The sequence below is a fragment of the Protopterus annectens genome, chromosome 2.part0 (genome assembly GCF_019279795.1).
Source record: "Protopterus annectens isolate FY-2018-M chromosome 2.part0, PAN1.0, whole genome shotgun sequence".
Lineage (NCBI taxonomy): Eukaryota > Metazoa > Chordata > Ceratodontiformes > Protopteridae > Protopterus > Protopterus annectens.
Window position 1 is genome coordinate 1,235,327,899 of NC_056728.1, and position 18,329 is coordinate 1,235,346,227.

The following is an 18,329-nucleotide window of genomic DNA, read 5'->3' on the forward strand; positions in this document are numbered from 1 at the left end:
TGGTTTAAATGCAGATAATTTTGCTTCCGGTGGCTGAGAAATCCAGTGTCCTAAAATACAGACAATTCATCTACTTTCAGATTTATTTATTTGTTAATCTTTTGTTGACTGGGCTAGTCTCACTGGGCTAGTGGCCTCTTTTCAGGGTAACCCAAGATGGTATTTATACTAGGAGGGGAAATTTGGCCAGGACATCAAGGAACTTTCCTTAATCTTTTCGATAGGTGCCGTGGGATCTTTTACATCCACGTCAGCTGCCACCAACTCAAGCAGATGGGACCTCTGTTTAACAGCTCATCATTAGGATGACTCACTCAGGAGTGCAGCTCCCAAATTATTCTGCACTGGTAAGTCAACTATCCATCTACCTGGTCCAAGAATAGAAAGAGTGTCATAACTACATGGTGGGTATAGTATTCATGAAATGAATCATGATACCTCTGTCTTACTTACCATGCTAACATCATCACTAACTTGAGGCTTACACTCTGTGACAGTCAGCAACTGTGGTGGCTTGTACTCACAGTCTGGAAGGGGCCCAGCCTCATACTTGTCCATGCATTTATCTGTCCCTTCTCTACAGCACCTTCTGACGCCCTCTTGGACATGACAGGTATCTGTGGTGAGAGGTTTATTGTTTACACAATCTCAGTATTCTACATGCCCTGTTAAAACACCCTTTTAAATACTTAATCCTACCAAGCTACATCTAATAGGATTTCTCCCTGCTTGCCTCAGTGATTTTCAGTTAGATTTTAACTGAAAAGATTTGTTTTTAATTTATGCTACATACATTATATATGGAAGCTATAAACACTTTTTCATTAAAAATCTTTTTGACAACCTACTTTATTACAAACTATCAGTCTGTTTTAGTGTGGAGCAGAAGTAACTGTCACAAATAACTAACTACAGAGGAGCTCTTCTAGTCTCTGTAAACCTTGCGAAGGTTTACTGCCCAGGATGCCAAGCTCAATAGACAACAAGCCATATTGGAAGTTGTCAAAGTAGTGTAGGAGATACATATACTTGGCTATCTTGGAATTGGGAAATACCCCTTTGCCTTGTATGGATATGGAATGCGACATGGTATACCATACTCTCACTTTGGTATAAACCACAGTGCTGTTATGCTGCATGGAACCAATCTGTAAAACATTCATTAAAAAATCAAAAACCTTATTGCAAATGATTCTGTCAGAAGTTAAGTAATATGACAAGGAAGACAAAGAAAATGCCCTTAGTATTCCCAGGGTCATCTGACCTAGGTATGTCCGGGCATCCCATGTGAGAAGGAGAAGGCAAGGAACATCATTGTCAGGTCATGGACTATGCAATGGCTTATGGGAAAGTGGAAATGAGAACTAATTACATATCATGTTGATAGTTCACTAAATGTTTGCAGAAACGCAGATATGAACAATGAACCACTGTCCATCCAAGCATAAGGTTCTCTTAGGAGGGCTACTTCCCTGAAACAGAGCTTGAAATGCAAACTATTCAAATATCAAACAGGAAAATGAATGGAGAGTTTGGGAATAGGAAAGGTCAACATAAAGGCAATATGAGCAAATAAAGTAATGATCTAAAGTGAAAATATGTGACCCTGAGAAACTGTGAATAAGTTCTAATCTTGAGTGAAAAGGGAGGGCAGAAAAGAAAGAAAACAGATAGATATCTGAGAAATCGTGACACATACAAAAAGTGAACGAACAAATAAAATGAAGAGTAAATTACAAAAGATAAAGCAAAGCCACTAGGTCCAAGGAGGAAGAACATATACAAATATATATGAATACACTGTAAAAGGAATTTGAAAATGCATCAGAACAGTAGTACTGAACAAGCTTTGCCTAAAGTGCTGGGGAGGCTGCATTATACTAAACCTAATAATTGTGTCTTTTCACTAAGTACTCCTACATTAGCCACCATCTAACCTAAATTCAGAGTATCACCCTAAATACTTCACTAATAAATCTTCAAGGCCTTCTGTAGTAGTCTCCCTCAAGCTCCAGAGTACTATGACCAACCTTAATCCTCCACACTCTGGCAACCTGTATCAGCAGTCTGCTGTCAGCCCATATGTACCCAATGTGATTGCATTAGGTCTTCATATGGCAGCGTAGCAACTACCTTGAGCTTATTGATTATTCACTGCTCCTACCAGTTGATAGCACAACCTCTGAGAGATATAAATATTTATGAAATGAAGACGCAAACCTTTCACATCAGCCCACCATTGGTAAACATCACACTTCCACAACACCACATGAATTGCAACATACCACAAAGCCCATAATTTATACTGAACTTGTAAAGGAAAATTTGCCATAGCCTCCTAGAATATACTCTAAAAGATCACAGCCTCCAGTGCACATTGCAACACCTATTCCTTCTCCACATACATATACTGCAGATCCACACCGATCATCTAAAAGTCACCAGGAATGCAGGCCTAATCCATAATGCCTACTGAGTCTGTTTGCACACAATGTTTGAAATGTTTTTTTCGTAGATGACTCTATAGTTTGACATACAGACTCCACACTCACCAGAATGGACAAGAACAGGGTGACTGTAAGTTAATTGTCTGGTACCAGGATCAGTGATGTCACAAAGGTGCTGACATCCATTAAACCAGATAAATATGACTACAACCTGCTGGTGGCACAAGTGAGAGTGAATGACCTGAGGTGTTCCACCCAGATGGGCATGCAGAGAGTAATGCTGGAACTTAGTATGCATGTGCTAGAGAGAGAAGACACTGTTCTTGAGCAGTATCTTGCCTTCACCAAGAATGATGCCTAGATACCAAGACAAGATAATCTACTTTTACCAATTTGATAAGTAGTTGGGTCATTCTATGTGGATTTCATATGTGTCAGCCTGAGATGAGATGGTAGATATGACCTCCTGTTTCACCAAGGTCAGATTGCACATCTCATACCATGGCTTTTCCATATAGCTAGAGCCTTTGCTTCCCACATAATATGTTTTATAGGCAGAGTCTCCCTACTGGAAATTCCTGTATAACAAACTCAAACCCAAATTGAGACAGCATCATGGTGACACTACTCAATGCTAAGAGTATAAAATAGAAAGATCCCAGAACTTGAAGCCAGTTCTGCAACACAAACCTATTTATGTCTGTGTATTTACTGAGAGATGGTTTTGGTGCAATGACAGCACTCCCTCTACATTAGGGTTTAGCATCTATCAGCCACCAGGTCCTTGAGTAACTGTGGGAGAGTCTCTGCATTTGTCAGAAATACCACCATCACCTCAAATAAAATTACTCACAACCGTGACTTGGAGCTTCTGGAGAGCAGTGATCAGCCTTAACACATTTAACTATTACTTCATTACTAGCTGCATACACATCATTGTCCTCCAATGATCATGAAAGTAGCCTAATCCCATTGAGAGGTTCTTTAATTAATCAAGCATTGACTAGCATGCTAACATCTCTAATACTGAATATGCTAAGTGTATCCTCAACTTTGTTAATACCAATCCATTGGAGCAACCTGTAAAACTACCAACTAAAGGCTCTAATATTGTTCACTTAATCCTTATCAGCCAAAATACAGCCAGTATCTTTCTCCTTATCCCTGGTTAAACCTGACCACAAATCATTCATCTCTGTCAGGCCTAGTGGTGATACCCTATCACCAAATTAGACCATTTTTAGAGACTTCTGAAGGGTAAACTTAAATCAGCCTATAGAAGACCTACAGAAAATTCCCAATAATCCCAACAAATGTACTCAACTAAGAGGGCTGTTGCATTCATTCCTGTTTTTTTTTCACCAGCAGCTAAAGATCATCTTCCCTAAATATAATGGTAAATTCAGGAATAAGCCACTCTGGTGAACTCCGGTATTAATAAGCTGTATAACATATGAAAGACCATAAAAAGCTATAGGAAAACCCCATCCTCTACTAGCTCAAGACCAGAAGTATCTTAAGAGTGCTATTTGAAAATGTAAAGCAAGGTTTAAACTTAAGGTCAGTGTAGATATTAAGGGAACTACAAATCTTTCTTCAGATATGTTAGGATGTTAAGGAATTATGTCCAACAAAGCATTCCATAATAGTCACTCATTCCAATCTCAATGATATATCAAGTATATTGGTAGACAAATTTAATGATAACTTTATCTCATCTACCCACATTGTTGCTCCCACTCACTATCGCTGAAAATGTACTTTTCCTGATCATCTTGGAACAAGATTTAAAATCCCTATCAAATGACAAAAAATATTTTTATGGGAACAGATGATATACCAGGCTGCATTATCTTCAGTGTCAAGTACACAAGCTTCTGCTTAAACTGTCCGGCCTTAGCCTATCCACAGTTTGTCTCTGATGTTTGGAACATACCTATCTTCCTCTAAGCATAGGAGATTTGGACAAATCCCCCCAAAAAGGGGGGGGTAAGATCCAAAATTAGAAACACATTTTAAAAAAAGCCTTTATCAATTTAGAAAGTTGTTAGACTTTCAGGTTTTGCATTAAATACATTTCCTGAAGGACATAAAGTCTGAAAGTCAAATGTTTGTCATTATTTAGAGACTTCCATCCTCAATGATTTGCTAGAATACCATATATTTTATGATGAACAGCACAATAAAAAAAAAAAAAAACAGAGGCAAAAATCCTGACAGATGAGAGGTATTGTCTGGAGAACAGTCACTGTGACTACTCTTCCACCCCCCAAAGACTCAGGTAATTATAGGCCCATTAACATCACCATCCTTACTCTAAAATCATGGAATATACCATAACAGAGCTCATGTATGCAGACACTGGCAACTTAACTGATCTAGACCCCACTCTGTTAGGATTCGTGAAGGGCAGGTCCTGTCTGATGAACCTAGTGAACTTCTTTGAAAAGGTTACAGAGGCTGTGGACGGTGGTCTATCTGTGCCCATTGCTCATTGTGACCTGCCCAAGGCTTTTGATCCTTTTCTATATTCTGGTGTTTTGAAAAATAGGAAGAAGAGGTGACTGGATCACAAGTGATGGAGTATACCCAAGTAAGTGGTTGGTTAAAATACCCTGCAACAGAAACAGATAAAAGTGCTAGGTAAACCTGATATCACTGGAGAAGGGTTTAAAATGATACCATGCTCTATGTAAAAATATAAAATTCCATATTGTAATTTTTTTTTATTTAATTATTTTCACTGACAAACATTTATTTGTTTTCTGCAGGACTAAATGTATTGATGATGTACACATTGCATCAAATATAACAGGAAGATGAATGTGCTGTTTAAGAAACATGCATGGGTAGCCATGCTTGTGAAATGTCATATTTTTATGACTTTATACAAATAAATATACAGAAAAATATTTAACATTTTTGATTGTTTCAGAAAAGCATTTTTAAATATTAAATGCAACGTCTTCTCCGTGTTTAGTGGTTATTATGTTACACAATGGTTAGCTTTCTTCCAATTGAGTTTTTGAAGTTTGTATTCTGAGTTCCAGTGACTGCATTTGGAACACTTTGACAGAATCAAGTTATATCCCCAAGGTTGAAACAAGGTTCATATCCTTAGAACCATAAATGTTGATAAAGATGTATAAAAGCAAACTGTTAAGCACCAGTTAATTTTAAGGCAAGGATATTCATTTCTAGGTCTGAAAATTGATGTCGCAATAACACTGTAGGTGATTTTTTTTGTAATGTTTTGTAAACATCTTACAATATCTCAGTAGTCATTAAACTTACCCATATAGTTATTTAGCAGCATTTTTTCTCTAGCTGTGAGGTTTCATATGAGGCTAAGCAGTTCTGTCTGTTAGTTGTTGAAATATTTGGAAAAGTACAAAACTTATGACAATATAAAAAAATTATATGAATAACGTTTAGTACTTCTTTAGCTGCAATAAACAGAGGGTAATGATCAGTTCAGTTGTGTTGCCCATCATGTAATCTTTAAGATGATGCCTTTTGAGAGCTCATATATCGCATGGCTTTGGAATTATTAATTTAAATATGAACAGGCAATATCAGACACTTCGAAGTGTCACTAGGGTGATCCTCGAGAAATTATGGGAGCTCCAGTAGGTTTTAAAGAGTAAAACAAAGGAATAAAACCCAGGGTTGTTCTTTTTTTCTTTCTCCCTTCCTCTCTTTCTCCTTGTTCAGTTTTAAGAAATGTAGGCATTGCAATAATAAAAAAAAAGATCCAGTTATAAGAGCACAACAAAAGAAAAATTACTGTGCTTTTTCTCATTCTTGCATAGGGGAATGACTGGGTTAAAAACATTAGCTTAACATAGTAGCAAGCTTTAAGAGAAAGCAAGTAAATGAAAAAGAATATTGAGTATTATAAGGCTTTTTTTCTCAAGTAAACAGTTTTGTGCCTGGTTTTCATGTCTCTAGCAGACAATCTGATAAATAGAAATTGCTTGTAGAAAATGTTTTCTAAAAACATTTAAGTGTTTTCCCATCTGAGAGAGCTATAAAGATAAGACAAAACCAGACAACACTTAATGGAAAGTACACTTGTGTACACTTACCATAAATGTAGATGTTCGAGTGTCTTCACTGTTGCAGTCATCACATTTGGTTTATTCCTGCTGGGGTAGCCCTCAGCTGGCCTGAATACCAGAGACTTAGAATTTCTACTTTGGTTGCTGTCACTTGAAGATTGATATCAGGTCGTCAGGGGTATAAAGGAAGGCAACCAATGCCATTACATCAGTTTTTCTTTCCCTAACCAGTCAGGAGCCCCCAAAATAGGAGGCCAGGGTCTGGTGGCAAGACCCTACCAGTGGAGAAAGAAAAAATACCTAAATATCCCTTCTAAAGGAAAGGAGAACAACACGGGAGAAAGGTAACAAAAATAAAAAGGGGGAAGGAGGGAGAGAAAACCAGGACTGCAACATGAAAACACTTGAACATCTACATTTATGGTAAGTGTATACAACTGTACTACATTCTTTGTATTTCACTGTTGCAGTCATCACATTTGGGTAGATTCCCAAAGCTGAGGAAATGGGTGGAAGCAGTCAAGGAAGCTAGGGGCTGGCTAACATGCCCTGCAAGACTGCAGAGGCAAAGCCTGCCCTGGATTTAGAAGAGAGACACAGGTGGTAATGTTTGGTAAAGGTGTGAACAGATGTCCAGGTGGCAGCCTCCAGGATATCCTTGGTTGGGACCCATCTGAGGAATGCTGCAAAGGTGAAGACTGCTCTGGTGGAGTGGGTCCTAACCCCTTTGGGGAGAGGCTTGCCATGCTGCTTGTAGCAGAAATGAATACAGTGTGCTATCCATTTGGAAATGGTTTGCTTGGAGATGGCTTTTCCCTCTGTCCCTGAAGCAAAGCTAACCAGCAGTTGATCAGATTTTCTAAAGGGCTTAGTCCTGTCCAGATAGTATCTGAGCTGTCTGTGCACATCTAGAGAGTGCAGAATCCTTTCCCCCTTGTTTTGAGGGTTAGGAAAGAAGGTGGGTGAATGGGTGTATTGGTTGAGAGCCACACCGGATACTACCTTGGGCATGAAGGATGGATTAGTTCTGAGGGATACCCTGTCTGCGTGTAAAATGATGAAGGGTTCCACTGCCATGCGTGCTTGCAGCTCAGAGACTCTTCTGGCTGAAGTGATAGCCAGGACGAAGGCTGTCTTCCTGGAGAGAAATTTTAACTCTGCGAAAGAAGCTGGTTCAAAAGGAGGCAGGGTGAGGTTTTCCAAGACAAGGTTAAGGTCCCAAGCTGGTGCTTGTGCCCTTCTAGGGGGCCTCAAGTTGTTAACCCCTCTGAGGAACTGTTTTATCAGAGGGGGGTGAAAAAAGATGCTGCACGGTGGGAAAATGAGTGGAAATAGCAGAGGCATGAATTTTTATAGAGGAGAAAGAGAGACCACTGTGTAATAGGTCACCTAAGTAGTCCAGGATGTGCTGTATTGGCTCCCTTAGCCTGGATCCAGGTGCAGGACCTTTTCCATTTATCTGCATAAGACTTTCTGGTGCTAGGGCATCTGGCCTCTCGGATAACGTCCAGAACCTGTGTATTGAAGAGAACAGATTGGTCAGGGGTCAGGTTATAAGCCAAGCTGCCAAATTGAGTGTCTGCAAATGGGAGTGCATGAATTACCTTGCCCTCTGGGTTAGGAGGTTGGGAACCTGAGGAAGATTCCATGGGAGGTAGTGTGGACAGGCTGCACAGCAAGGGGTACCAGTGCTGTCTGGGACAATCTGGAGCTATGAGAATGGTTCTTGGTTTTTCCTCCCTTATTTTGATCAGTACCTTGGGAATGAGAGGTGGGGGAGCATAGACCAAGAGGTTTGCCCAGGGGAAGGACAGGGCATCTACTTTTCATGCCATGCAGTGATGCTCCATCATGCAGAATTTCTTGAGCTGATGATTGGTGTGGGAGGCAAAGAGGTCAACCTCCGGGATTCCCCATTTCTGAGTTATTTGTAAGAAGGTGTTTCTGTTGAGCTGCCACTTGTGGGGGTCAAACAGTTTTCTGCTTAATTGGTCTGCCAGGGATTTGAGAGAGCCTGGCAGGTATTGTGCTAACAGTTGTAGATGCATGGAAGAGGCTGTGAACCAAAGGGTCATGGCCAGCCTGTACAGCAGGTAGCAGTGAGTTCCTCCCTGCTTGTTGATGTACCACATCACTGTGGTGTTGTCTGTTTTGATCTGGAGAACCCCTGGTGAGAGAAAGGGTTTGAAAGGTATCAAGGCCTGCTGCACAGCCATCATCTCTTTTAGAGTGATGTGCAGGGGGAGTTGCTGGGGGTTCCATTGGCCCTGTATGCACCTACTATCCAGACGTGCACCCCAAGCATAGCCGGATGCATCTGTGGTGAGGGTCTGGGTGGTGGGGTATGGGGAGAAGGGCAGTCCCTTGTTGTGGCAGCAAGCTGTTGCCCACCAAACAAATTCCTCCCTCAGATAAGGAATAATAGGTAAAAGAGTTTCCCCGATCTTGAGAGTGTTGACACCAAAGGCGCTTTAGGTACCACTGAAGTTTCCTCATATGCAGTCTGGCATATGGAAAAAGGAGTTTGCAGGATGCCATGAATTCCAGGGCTTGCATGATTTCCCTTGCAGAAAGCTGGGGCCTGGTGGCCAGTTGAGAGATGTAAGCTGATAGGGAACTTTTTTTCTCTGGTGGTAGGCATGCCATCTGGGATGCTGTGTCCAGACTTGCTCCCAGGAAGATTATCCTTTTGGTGGGTACCTGTTTGGATTTCTTTTCATTGACTGTGTACCCTAAGAAGGTTAGTAGGTCCTTTACAAAGGTCAGGTCTTTGAGCAGCTTTTCCTGGCTGTCTGCCTGAATAAGGCAGTCATCTAATTAGGGATAAATTTAGATATTTCTTTGTCTGCAAAAAGCAATGGTCGTAGTCAGGCATTTTGTGAAAACTCTGAAACTCTGGGAGCTGTAGATAAACCAAAGGGAAGTGCAGAGAACTGAAAGTGCTGAGATCCTGCCCTGAAGCAAAGATATTTTCTGCAGGACTCCCTGATGGGAATATGGATGCAGGCCTCTTTTAGGTCCAGGGTGACTAGCCAAGTGTCCTTGGACAGCATGGGTAGCAGCTGCTGGAGGGTGAGCATTTTGAATTTTGGGATCACCAGGAAGGTATTTAGAATGGACAGACTGAGGATGGTGCACCAGGTGCCCTCTTTTCTGGCCACAAGAAAAAGTCTGGAATAGAAGCCTTGGCCTATCTGCTCTGCAGGAACATGTTTGACTGCTCCCAAGGAGAGGAGGGTATGGATTTGCTTTTGAGCCTCTGCCCACTGATTTGGTGGAAGATCTGGGAACCATTTGGGGGTTGGAAGGAGAATTTGTACCCCTGAGACACAATGTTCAGAACCCACTGGTCCTTGGTAATGATTGCCCAGATGCTTGAATGAAAGGAGAGTTTTCCTTCTAGGGGTATGTGATGGTGGGTAGAGGCGAGGTTGGGAGGGGGTGAGTTATTGTGAGTTTTTGCCATAAGGGGGTGGCTTAGAGCTCCCTGGTTTTGAAGTGGTGTCAGTCCACTGCTTAGATCTCTGCAACCCATGTGACTGCTGTCTAGGAGGTCTGATTCCATGGGGACTAGGCTGGCCCTCTTTACTAGGTGCAGGAAAGAACCGGTGTTTGGAAGGAAAATGCCTGCTGAACCTATGGGGCTATACCTGTAAGAAATCTTTAACAGCCTACATAGATTTTGCATTCTCTTCTATCTTTTTTAAAACCTCTTCTGCTTTAGTACCAAATAAGTTATCTTTGTGCAAGGGTGCATCCAACTGTTTTGATTTGACATGGTCTGGGAGGGGTTGTTCCTTAAGCCATGCATGTCTAATGACAGACCCAGTGACTGCTGCCCTTCAAGAAGCTTCTAGGGCATCAAGACCACAGTGCAAAGTGTGTTTAGTTACTTGCGCAGTAGAGTGCATTCTTCTTCTTTTTCAGCTTTTCCCGGTTAGGGGTCACCACAGCGGATCACCCATCTGCTCATGATTGGCATTGGAGTTTTACAGTGTCGAGTTGCCAGCCCAGCGCCCAACCTTCCACAGAAGGCACACACATGTACGCACTCATGCCTAGGGCCAATTTGGAGTATCCAATCCACTTACAGCATGTCTTTGGGATGTGGAAGGAAGCTGGATCTCCAGGAGTTAACCCATGCGACCACAAGGAGGACATGCAGACTCCACACAAAAGGCACCCCAGCCAAGGATCGAACTGGAGAACCTCTTGCTGTGAGGTGGCAATGTTAACTGCTGCACCACCATGGCCGCCCTTGAGCAGTAGAAATTCCTGTAAATCTTTAGCTTCTGCCCATGCAGGAAAGGAGGTAATTTTTTGTTTAAGGAGTTCCAAGGTATGTTGCTGATATTTAAGTATATGGAACTGACAATTGAGTACCTTGATAGCAAGAGTAGCAGAGGTGTATACTTTTTTACCCCATCTGTCCAGTGCTCTGGAATTCCTGTCTGAGGGGGATTCTTAGCTAAAGTAGCTTTAACCCCTTTTGGGCCTTGAGTAATGATCTCAGGGTCCGCTGTTGTTTTTTTTAGGAGATATTTGTGAAAGTCAGGGACTCTGTAGTACCTGTCTGGCATTCTGGGAGCAGGAGGGAGGGCATCTGGAGTCAAGCTGGATTCAAGGAAGACATCATCTACCACCTCTAGAACTGGGGGGGGGGGGCTAATGACCTGTGCTGTGGAAGGTCCAGGAACTCTCTTAGTCTCTGTTTAGACTGTTGGTAGTCTTGACTCTCCCATTTGAAATGTTCCCTTAAAGTATGCAGGGTTTCCCAAAAGGAAAAATCCTCTGGGGGAGAGGCTGAAGGAATGGATTCCTCTGCATCAGAATCCTCATATGTAGAGAGGGGCTGCATGTCTTCATAGTCAGATGCAACAGATTCATCTGACTCTTGATCAGACAAAACTTCTGAAGACAGATCTCTTTTTCTTTTTGAGGGAGAGGCTTGTCTTCCCCTAATCAGCATGATAAGGTCCTCTGCCATTCTTAGCATTTGTGAGTGAGGCAAGGAAGCAGGCACCAAAGAATGCCTGGAATGTGTTTTCTTGGAGTGGTACAACCCCTGGACCTAAGGAACTCGGTTGGTTTATTTAGAACAGGAGCTGTGAAAGAAGGCATTGGTTTATGTTTGGATTCTGTGTTGCGAAGCACTTCCTTGGAAGCCGGTACCTGCACAGCAGCTCTGGACCCATCCAAGGTAGAGATGACCGCAGGATCCTTAGACGAAGAATAGTTGTGTGGCATGTCAGACTCCGAAAGGGTCTTGGTAGAAGCCTGTGAATTAACTGAAGTGGGCATCAAGGGCTGCGAAAGTGCCTTACTGAATTCTGGAAGACCAATGGCCAGCTTGGCAGAAATGTTGTCAGAAGATTTAGTCCTTTGTGGTCCGTCTCTTTCCTTATCTTTACGTTTTTTCTAAGGTCTGCTGTTGGATGGCTTACAGAAACCATATCGGAATTCAAGGAGTATAAATGGAAATATCTGGCTACAATAAGGGCCCGAAGATGAATAGTTCTGGCATTAAAGAAAGCACAGAACCGACAATGAATGACATCATAGTCTGGGCCTAGACAAGTGACGCAATAGGAATGGAAGTCCTGGTGTGGTATCTGCTTTCCACAGGTGAGACAATTATTAACTTTTTCTGACATCAGTTAGTGCAAGAAAAATGGATCCCCAACTGGCTACTTATCTTTCGAAGACTTCAACTTCAATTCATAAACAAAACTCAGGTAGCGGCCGACCGGCACTCACAAACTGCTTCTGCTTCGAGCTCCATGGCAGGCAAGACTGATGTAATGGCATTGGCTGCCTTACTTTATACCCCTGACGACCTGATGTCAGTCTTCAAGCAAAAGCAACTGACGCAGAAATACTAAGTCTTGGTATTCAGGCTGGCCGAGGGCTACCCCAGCAGGTATAACCCAAATGTGATGACTGCAACAGTGAAACACGAAGAACATCCACAATCTGTACCATGTGTTTTAGCATTGATAACCTTTCTTTTAGGTTATCACAAGTCTCTGTGTGCGGCTGTCAGTTTGGAACATTTATTCCTATTAAGAGGTTAAAACTTCAATATTTGAAGATGTACATAGTTTTCTGTGTTATTATTAAGCTAATAGGTTTTAGGGGTTTATTAGGGTGTGTTTGTATTTCTGTTTGAGGGTTTTCGATAAAACAAAAAGTTCTGTAAGATATGACATAGGCTCAAATGGCGATGACAAGAAACAACTGTATAAAAGATGAACCTGCCAAACAGTACATGCATGTAACACAAAAGCTGGAACTAGATATTTAACAAAAAAACTGTTATACATAAAATGTGGGAATAATAATTTTTCAAGAATATGATATTTTCTGTAATGTCTTTAAACATTAAAGGTCTCACAGATAAATACAAAAAAAAGAGTAGTGAACTATATTAAAAAGTAGAGCACAAATAGCTATGCTACAGAAGACACACCTGGAAAGAAATAAACATGTGAATTTGATAAAGAAAGGTTTTCAGGATGGTTATTCAGAGGAATACCTGGGGCAATAGAAGAGAGGAGTACTTATATTAATTGCAAGAGGAGCTCCAACAGTGATAGAAGAGGATAAAAAGACAATAATGGTAGATTTGTAGCACTAAGCGGCTACTGGCAAGGGAGGAGGATTACATTGTTTGTATTTCTTTTCCACGAAAAACTGCTATAATGGAACTTAAGAAAATTCTGGGTGAAATAATCAGCTTTCTGCAAGGAATATTACTTATAGGTTGGGATTTGAGTTTGATTTCCAACAATGAAGATGTGTCTGGGAGTCCAGAAGGGAAAATATAACAAACAAGGGTAGATTTTTAAAAGAAATTTAGAAAATATTTGACATGGAAGATGTAAATTCAGCACTAGGAGTTTGGAGTGAATTTACAATTCCCCAAGATACAAAAATTGGGCTAGGCTAGACAGCCTTTACATTTCACAGGAACACATGCATTTAACTGAAGGTCTTGATATGCAACCAATAACTATTTCAGATCATGCACCAATAATAACTAAAATAAAAACACTGGGTAATGAAATAAAATGAGACTCTTGTGCTTTCCCCCTATCTGTTGAAAAGAGAGGAATTTAAGGAATGGGTAGTGAAAATTACTCAGGAGCTATTAGTGAAGACAGAAATTTCTTCTGAAAATATAGCTAGGGAGTGGGATATAATTAAAGTGTAGTTTGAAAATATAACAAGATAACAGAGAAACTGTAGAGGTATTAGAAATAGTTAAGAAATTCTATGAAAATCTGTATCAAGCAGAAAAATATGGAAATAAGAAAAGGTAGAAATGGAAATGTCTATGTAAGAATTAAATATACCAAGGTTAGAGGTAGAGGATGCTCAATTACTAACAGTTAGGATAGGAGGAGATGAGATAAAAATGGTGATGTATAACTAATCTACAGGATAGAGAGATAACGATCTGGAAAGTTTTGTTTAGCAGTATTTTAAGAGGAGGAGAAATGCCAACATTCTGGAAGAAAGTGGTGGTAGCTGTAATACCTAAAGAAGGTAAAGATCAATCAGATTCAGCTTCATACAGACTAATTTCAATAATAAACCATCATTATAAAGTGTTTATGTCTATAATGGCTATAAGAATGGCAAACTGATGCCAGAATTGCTAGATAGAGATCAATGTGGTTTTGTGGAGGGGAGGCAAACATTTGACATTAACAGAGCACTGATGATCCATATGAAAGCAGAATTTAAGAAAATACAACAGTTGTTGGTGGGTGTTGATGCAGAGAAAGCATTTGATAGAGTAAGCTGGGACTTTATGAGCAGAGCAGAGGAATGGAAGCATTTGAATTTCCTGTAAGGTTGGTTAGGAAGATGTAAAAGGGATCAGATGTGAAAATTAAAGTGGGTGGTGTTGTCTTTGATAATTTCTGCTTGAGTACAGGAACCAGGCAAGGATGTCTTCTCTCCCCTTTGTTATTTGCATTATATTTAGAACTATTGTCAAAGATAGTAAAGAACTCAGAAATTCAAGGATATAATTGGTATGGTAGTCAGGAAAATCTTGCTCTATTTACATATGATATTATTTTATACTTGACAAAATCAGAAAGAGACATTAGAGCATTGTTGAACATATTGAGACAGTTTCAAATCTTAATGGGTTTCAAAATTAATGAAGCTAAAGCAAAGGCAATTGAGGTAAATTATGTACCCAGACATGAACTGATTCAACAAGAGCCATATTAATGGTGGCATGATAAAATGAAGTATTTAGGAGTATGGATTAAAAATAATTCCAGTGTAGCAGCTAAGGATATATGGGAAGGGACTAAATAAAAGATAATAAGAAAGCTGAGAAAATGGAAAATCTGTTGTATGGATATGGATAGTAAGATACAAGCAGTTAAAATGTTTTTAGTCCCTTTAGTCTTATACACAGATCAGGCATATTTTTATCAACTAGAGGAGAAGTTGTGGGTAACAATTAATAAAGAGCTGAAGGACTTTATCTGGGAGAGGAAGATGGCAAGACTCAAGTGGGATAAGCTTATTATTCCAATAGAACAAGGTGGATTGGGATTACTCAGTTTGAATGGACACTTTACAGCAACACAGTTAAGGCTTCTATACATAGCACAAGTGGAAAGAAATGATGATGAAACAGGGGGAACCTCAAGAAACAAGAGATATCTGTTTAGAGGTTTTAGCCTACCTTTTTAAATAATTTGTAAATACTTCATTGTCATAAATAACCTGAATTCATGTTTTCTTGTTTTTGGAAATGAATAAAAATATTTAAAAAAAGAAACAAGAAGAGACTGGGATTTTGGATGCAGACCTTTAAGGAAAATAATGATAATCATACAGAATATTATATTCATAAAGTAGCAGAAAGTAGTCTAAGAACTAAGCCAACATAGGAATGGAGAAATGAGATTCTGGTGATAGGGATGACTGCAATTAGGGATACAGACAATAGGCAAGATGGGATGGAATTTATTAGAGAAAACAAAACTGGCAAAGGAAGCAATGTATCAGGAGCAAATAATTAGAGAGGGAAAGGTAATAGGATGTGAAGATGCCAAGAACTTATTTGGGCTGCAGATTAGAGATTGCCTTCCCTATCAAGGATTGATATCAGGGTATAGTCAAAGACAAAGAAATAGGGGGGTCCTAAATGAAAGACCAGCACTGGTAGAGGTTTTAGTAAAATCTAGAACAGAAGTTGCCATTAAGGAAGAAATAATTAGTAGAGCCTATAAAATATTGCATGATAACTATAAGAATCAATCAGAGGAGGTTAGAAAGGATTGGGAAGAGAGACTAGATAAGCAATTCACAAAGAAACAGTGGGGGGATACATGTGTGTCTCCCAATTGTACAACAAAGTCTAGAAGATTTAGGATCTTTGTTTGGAACGGTTACACAGGTATTTTACACCCCAAGTAGACTTCAAAGAATTTTTTGTCAGGTAGACAGCAAATGTTGGAGGTGTGATGGGGAAGAAACAGGTAACTGTGAACATATTTTCTGGGAGTTTAATGAGTTGGCAGACTTTAAAGATTCCCTGCTGACTGCTCTGTCATTGATACTGGGTGAGCAAATTGCTGTAATTAAGAAAATTTATTTTTGAGTTGTGCTACAGAATCAGAATTGTCTAGCAATTACTAGAAAATGGAAATCAAAGTCTAAATCAACTTTACTTGAAGTAGCAAAGATAGTTACAGAGAGAAAACAACTGGAATTGGGATCTTTAGAAAATGGTAGGAGCAAATTACATAGGAAAAAAATAGGAATTGTGGGATCAATGCATGCAGAGGAGGAGCAAGGTTTAAAAGAAGGCAGGATTTGAGTGAGGTATGTAATGTTTGGTTGACAATGACTGGATATTATAAGTGATATGTAATGTTTGTAGCTATAGTTGTGTCAGCATGGTTTGTAATGCATAATGTTAGTAACTGAAATTGTGTCTGTTTGATTTATTGTCATTTATATAAAATATGATTGCCTATGTTATACATGATAATTTAATAAAGATGTTTCTTGTTTAAAAAAAATTAGGGACAGCTAAGAGATAAGTAACTAAATGAACCAATAACTTTCAGAAAACTTCCACCACTATTTTTTGTAATAATTAAGATTTTCTGCAGATCTTACATTTTTTTCCCCAAGAAAATGACAGATGAAGGTTTGCATTCTGGGCATTGTGCTTTTGAAAAAAAATATTTATTTTTCTGTTACAAATCTTTGAACAGCATGATTTCAGCGCTCTAGCCCTACTGCCTACCTCACACACTTACCTGCCATTCTGAAACTGCTGTCACTCAGCTTATATTTTAAGTGATGACACACTGTGCCTGGAAGTCAGCCATCAAAGAGACTTGCATTGGGCTATATATTCATAATCAGTGGGACAATCTCACAGCTAATAAATGCATTACCATACTTTATAGTTTTAAACAAGACAAAAGAAATCATACAATAAAGGCCATAAACTAGAAAAATATGGGATTGTTTCAAATTACAGAGATCTACAATACAGAAAAGAGAATGTAAATACCTTCATGTGCCAGTAGTAGCTGAGTACAATAAAAAGTAACATTTCAGTTTAATTTAACAGATGCCACCTTTAAATTGAGATTACCCTTCGAAACAGTGTGCTACAGTCAACGCCCACTTCTTTCCAATCAGAACACAGCCACAGATATGACCACTAGGATCGCTTTGCAGGGAACATTGCCATGGCCAACGGCCTGGTCGACTTGTTCTGCCACCTATAACTCTCTTGTTCATGCGAGCTGCAGGACGACGTCCACAGTCTGAAACAGAAAGCCAAGCAGAAGTCAGAAATGAGTCAAATATTGTAAAATAAGAAAGAACTTGCATGTAAAACTGCGCCGCGATAGCTTCTCATTATCTTGGCCGATGATGACAGCCATTCTCAGAAGATTATTGCAGTACATAGATAAAAGCAAAACCATTTTTTACAGTGCTTGGGATTACTCAGTAAGCAATAAGATAATGTTATAAAAATAAGACTTCTTAAACTTTCTGCCACATTCTACCAACACAAAAAATGTGTCTTAGGAAATCGTTATATAGTTTTTATTTTTTCTCTGCAATGCTTTCATTGTTGGCCCATCATCTTGGAAGGCATTGAGTAATGTATCTTGTCACTGTTTTCTTCTTTGGATATTAATTTTTAGCATTAGGTTCTCTAGTCTGGTGTTAATTCTTTGTGCATTACATATATTGACTTTGTAATAGACATTACATTACACTGTCAACCACAGAGGTAACATCTAAATAACTTTTAAGAAACAAAAATAATGACAGCTCATGAAGCCTTTCTGAATAGTTCAAGGTTTCCAATAATACAAGGTAGTCATTATACCTTTTTAAGTCATTTCAAGTGGCTTGCATAATGGCTAGAAGTCACCTACACACATTTTGACTTGTGTCCTGTTACTTAAGCAGTGTTTATCTACTTAATTATGTATGGATTGATACTGCTTTTAAGTTGTCAAGTTATTCGCTTATGTAGAGAGAGATGTCAAATGCCTTGTCAAGGTAACAATAAGCAGTAAGCACATCAGTCCTTCACCAGTTACTGCGATCTCACCAATGAATGCCACAAAATTTAAAAATGCAAACAATTTCCTTAAACTGATATGCCTCCATGGCTCCATATCTAACAGAAACAGAACCCCTATATCATTCTGGATATGCTATATTGAGACTTACAGCATGACATTGCAAAGAATACTAGTAAGACTAATGGGTTTAAAATTGTTTAGATCCAATGTGCTTTTTCCTCTAC

At 39.6% G+C, this 18,329-nt stretch overlaps 1 protein-coding gene across 2 annotated transcripts in view; it reads right to left on the reverse strand.

Moving 5' to 3' along the window:
* CORIN (corin, serine peptidase) overlaps positions 1-18,329 on the reverse strand; it is a 1,415,152-nt gene that overhangs the window by 23,088 nt on the left and 1,373,735 nt on the right. For both annotated transcript variants that reach the window (XM_044061411.1, XM_044061410.1), the window contains one exon: positions 17,154-17,328. In XM_044061411.1, coding sequence (XP_043917346.1) covers positions 17,154-17,328 — 175 coding nt within the window. The remainder of the gene's footprint in view (positions 1-17,153; positions 17,329-18,329) is intronic.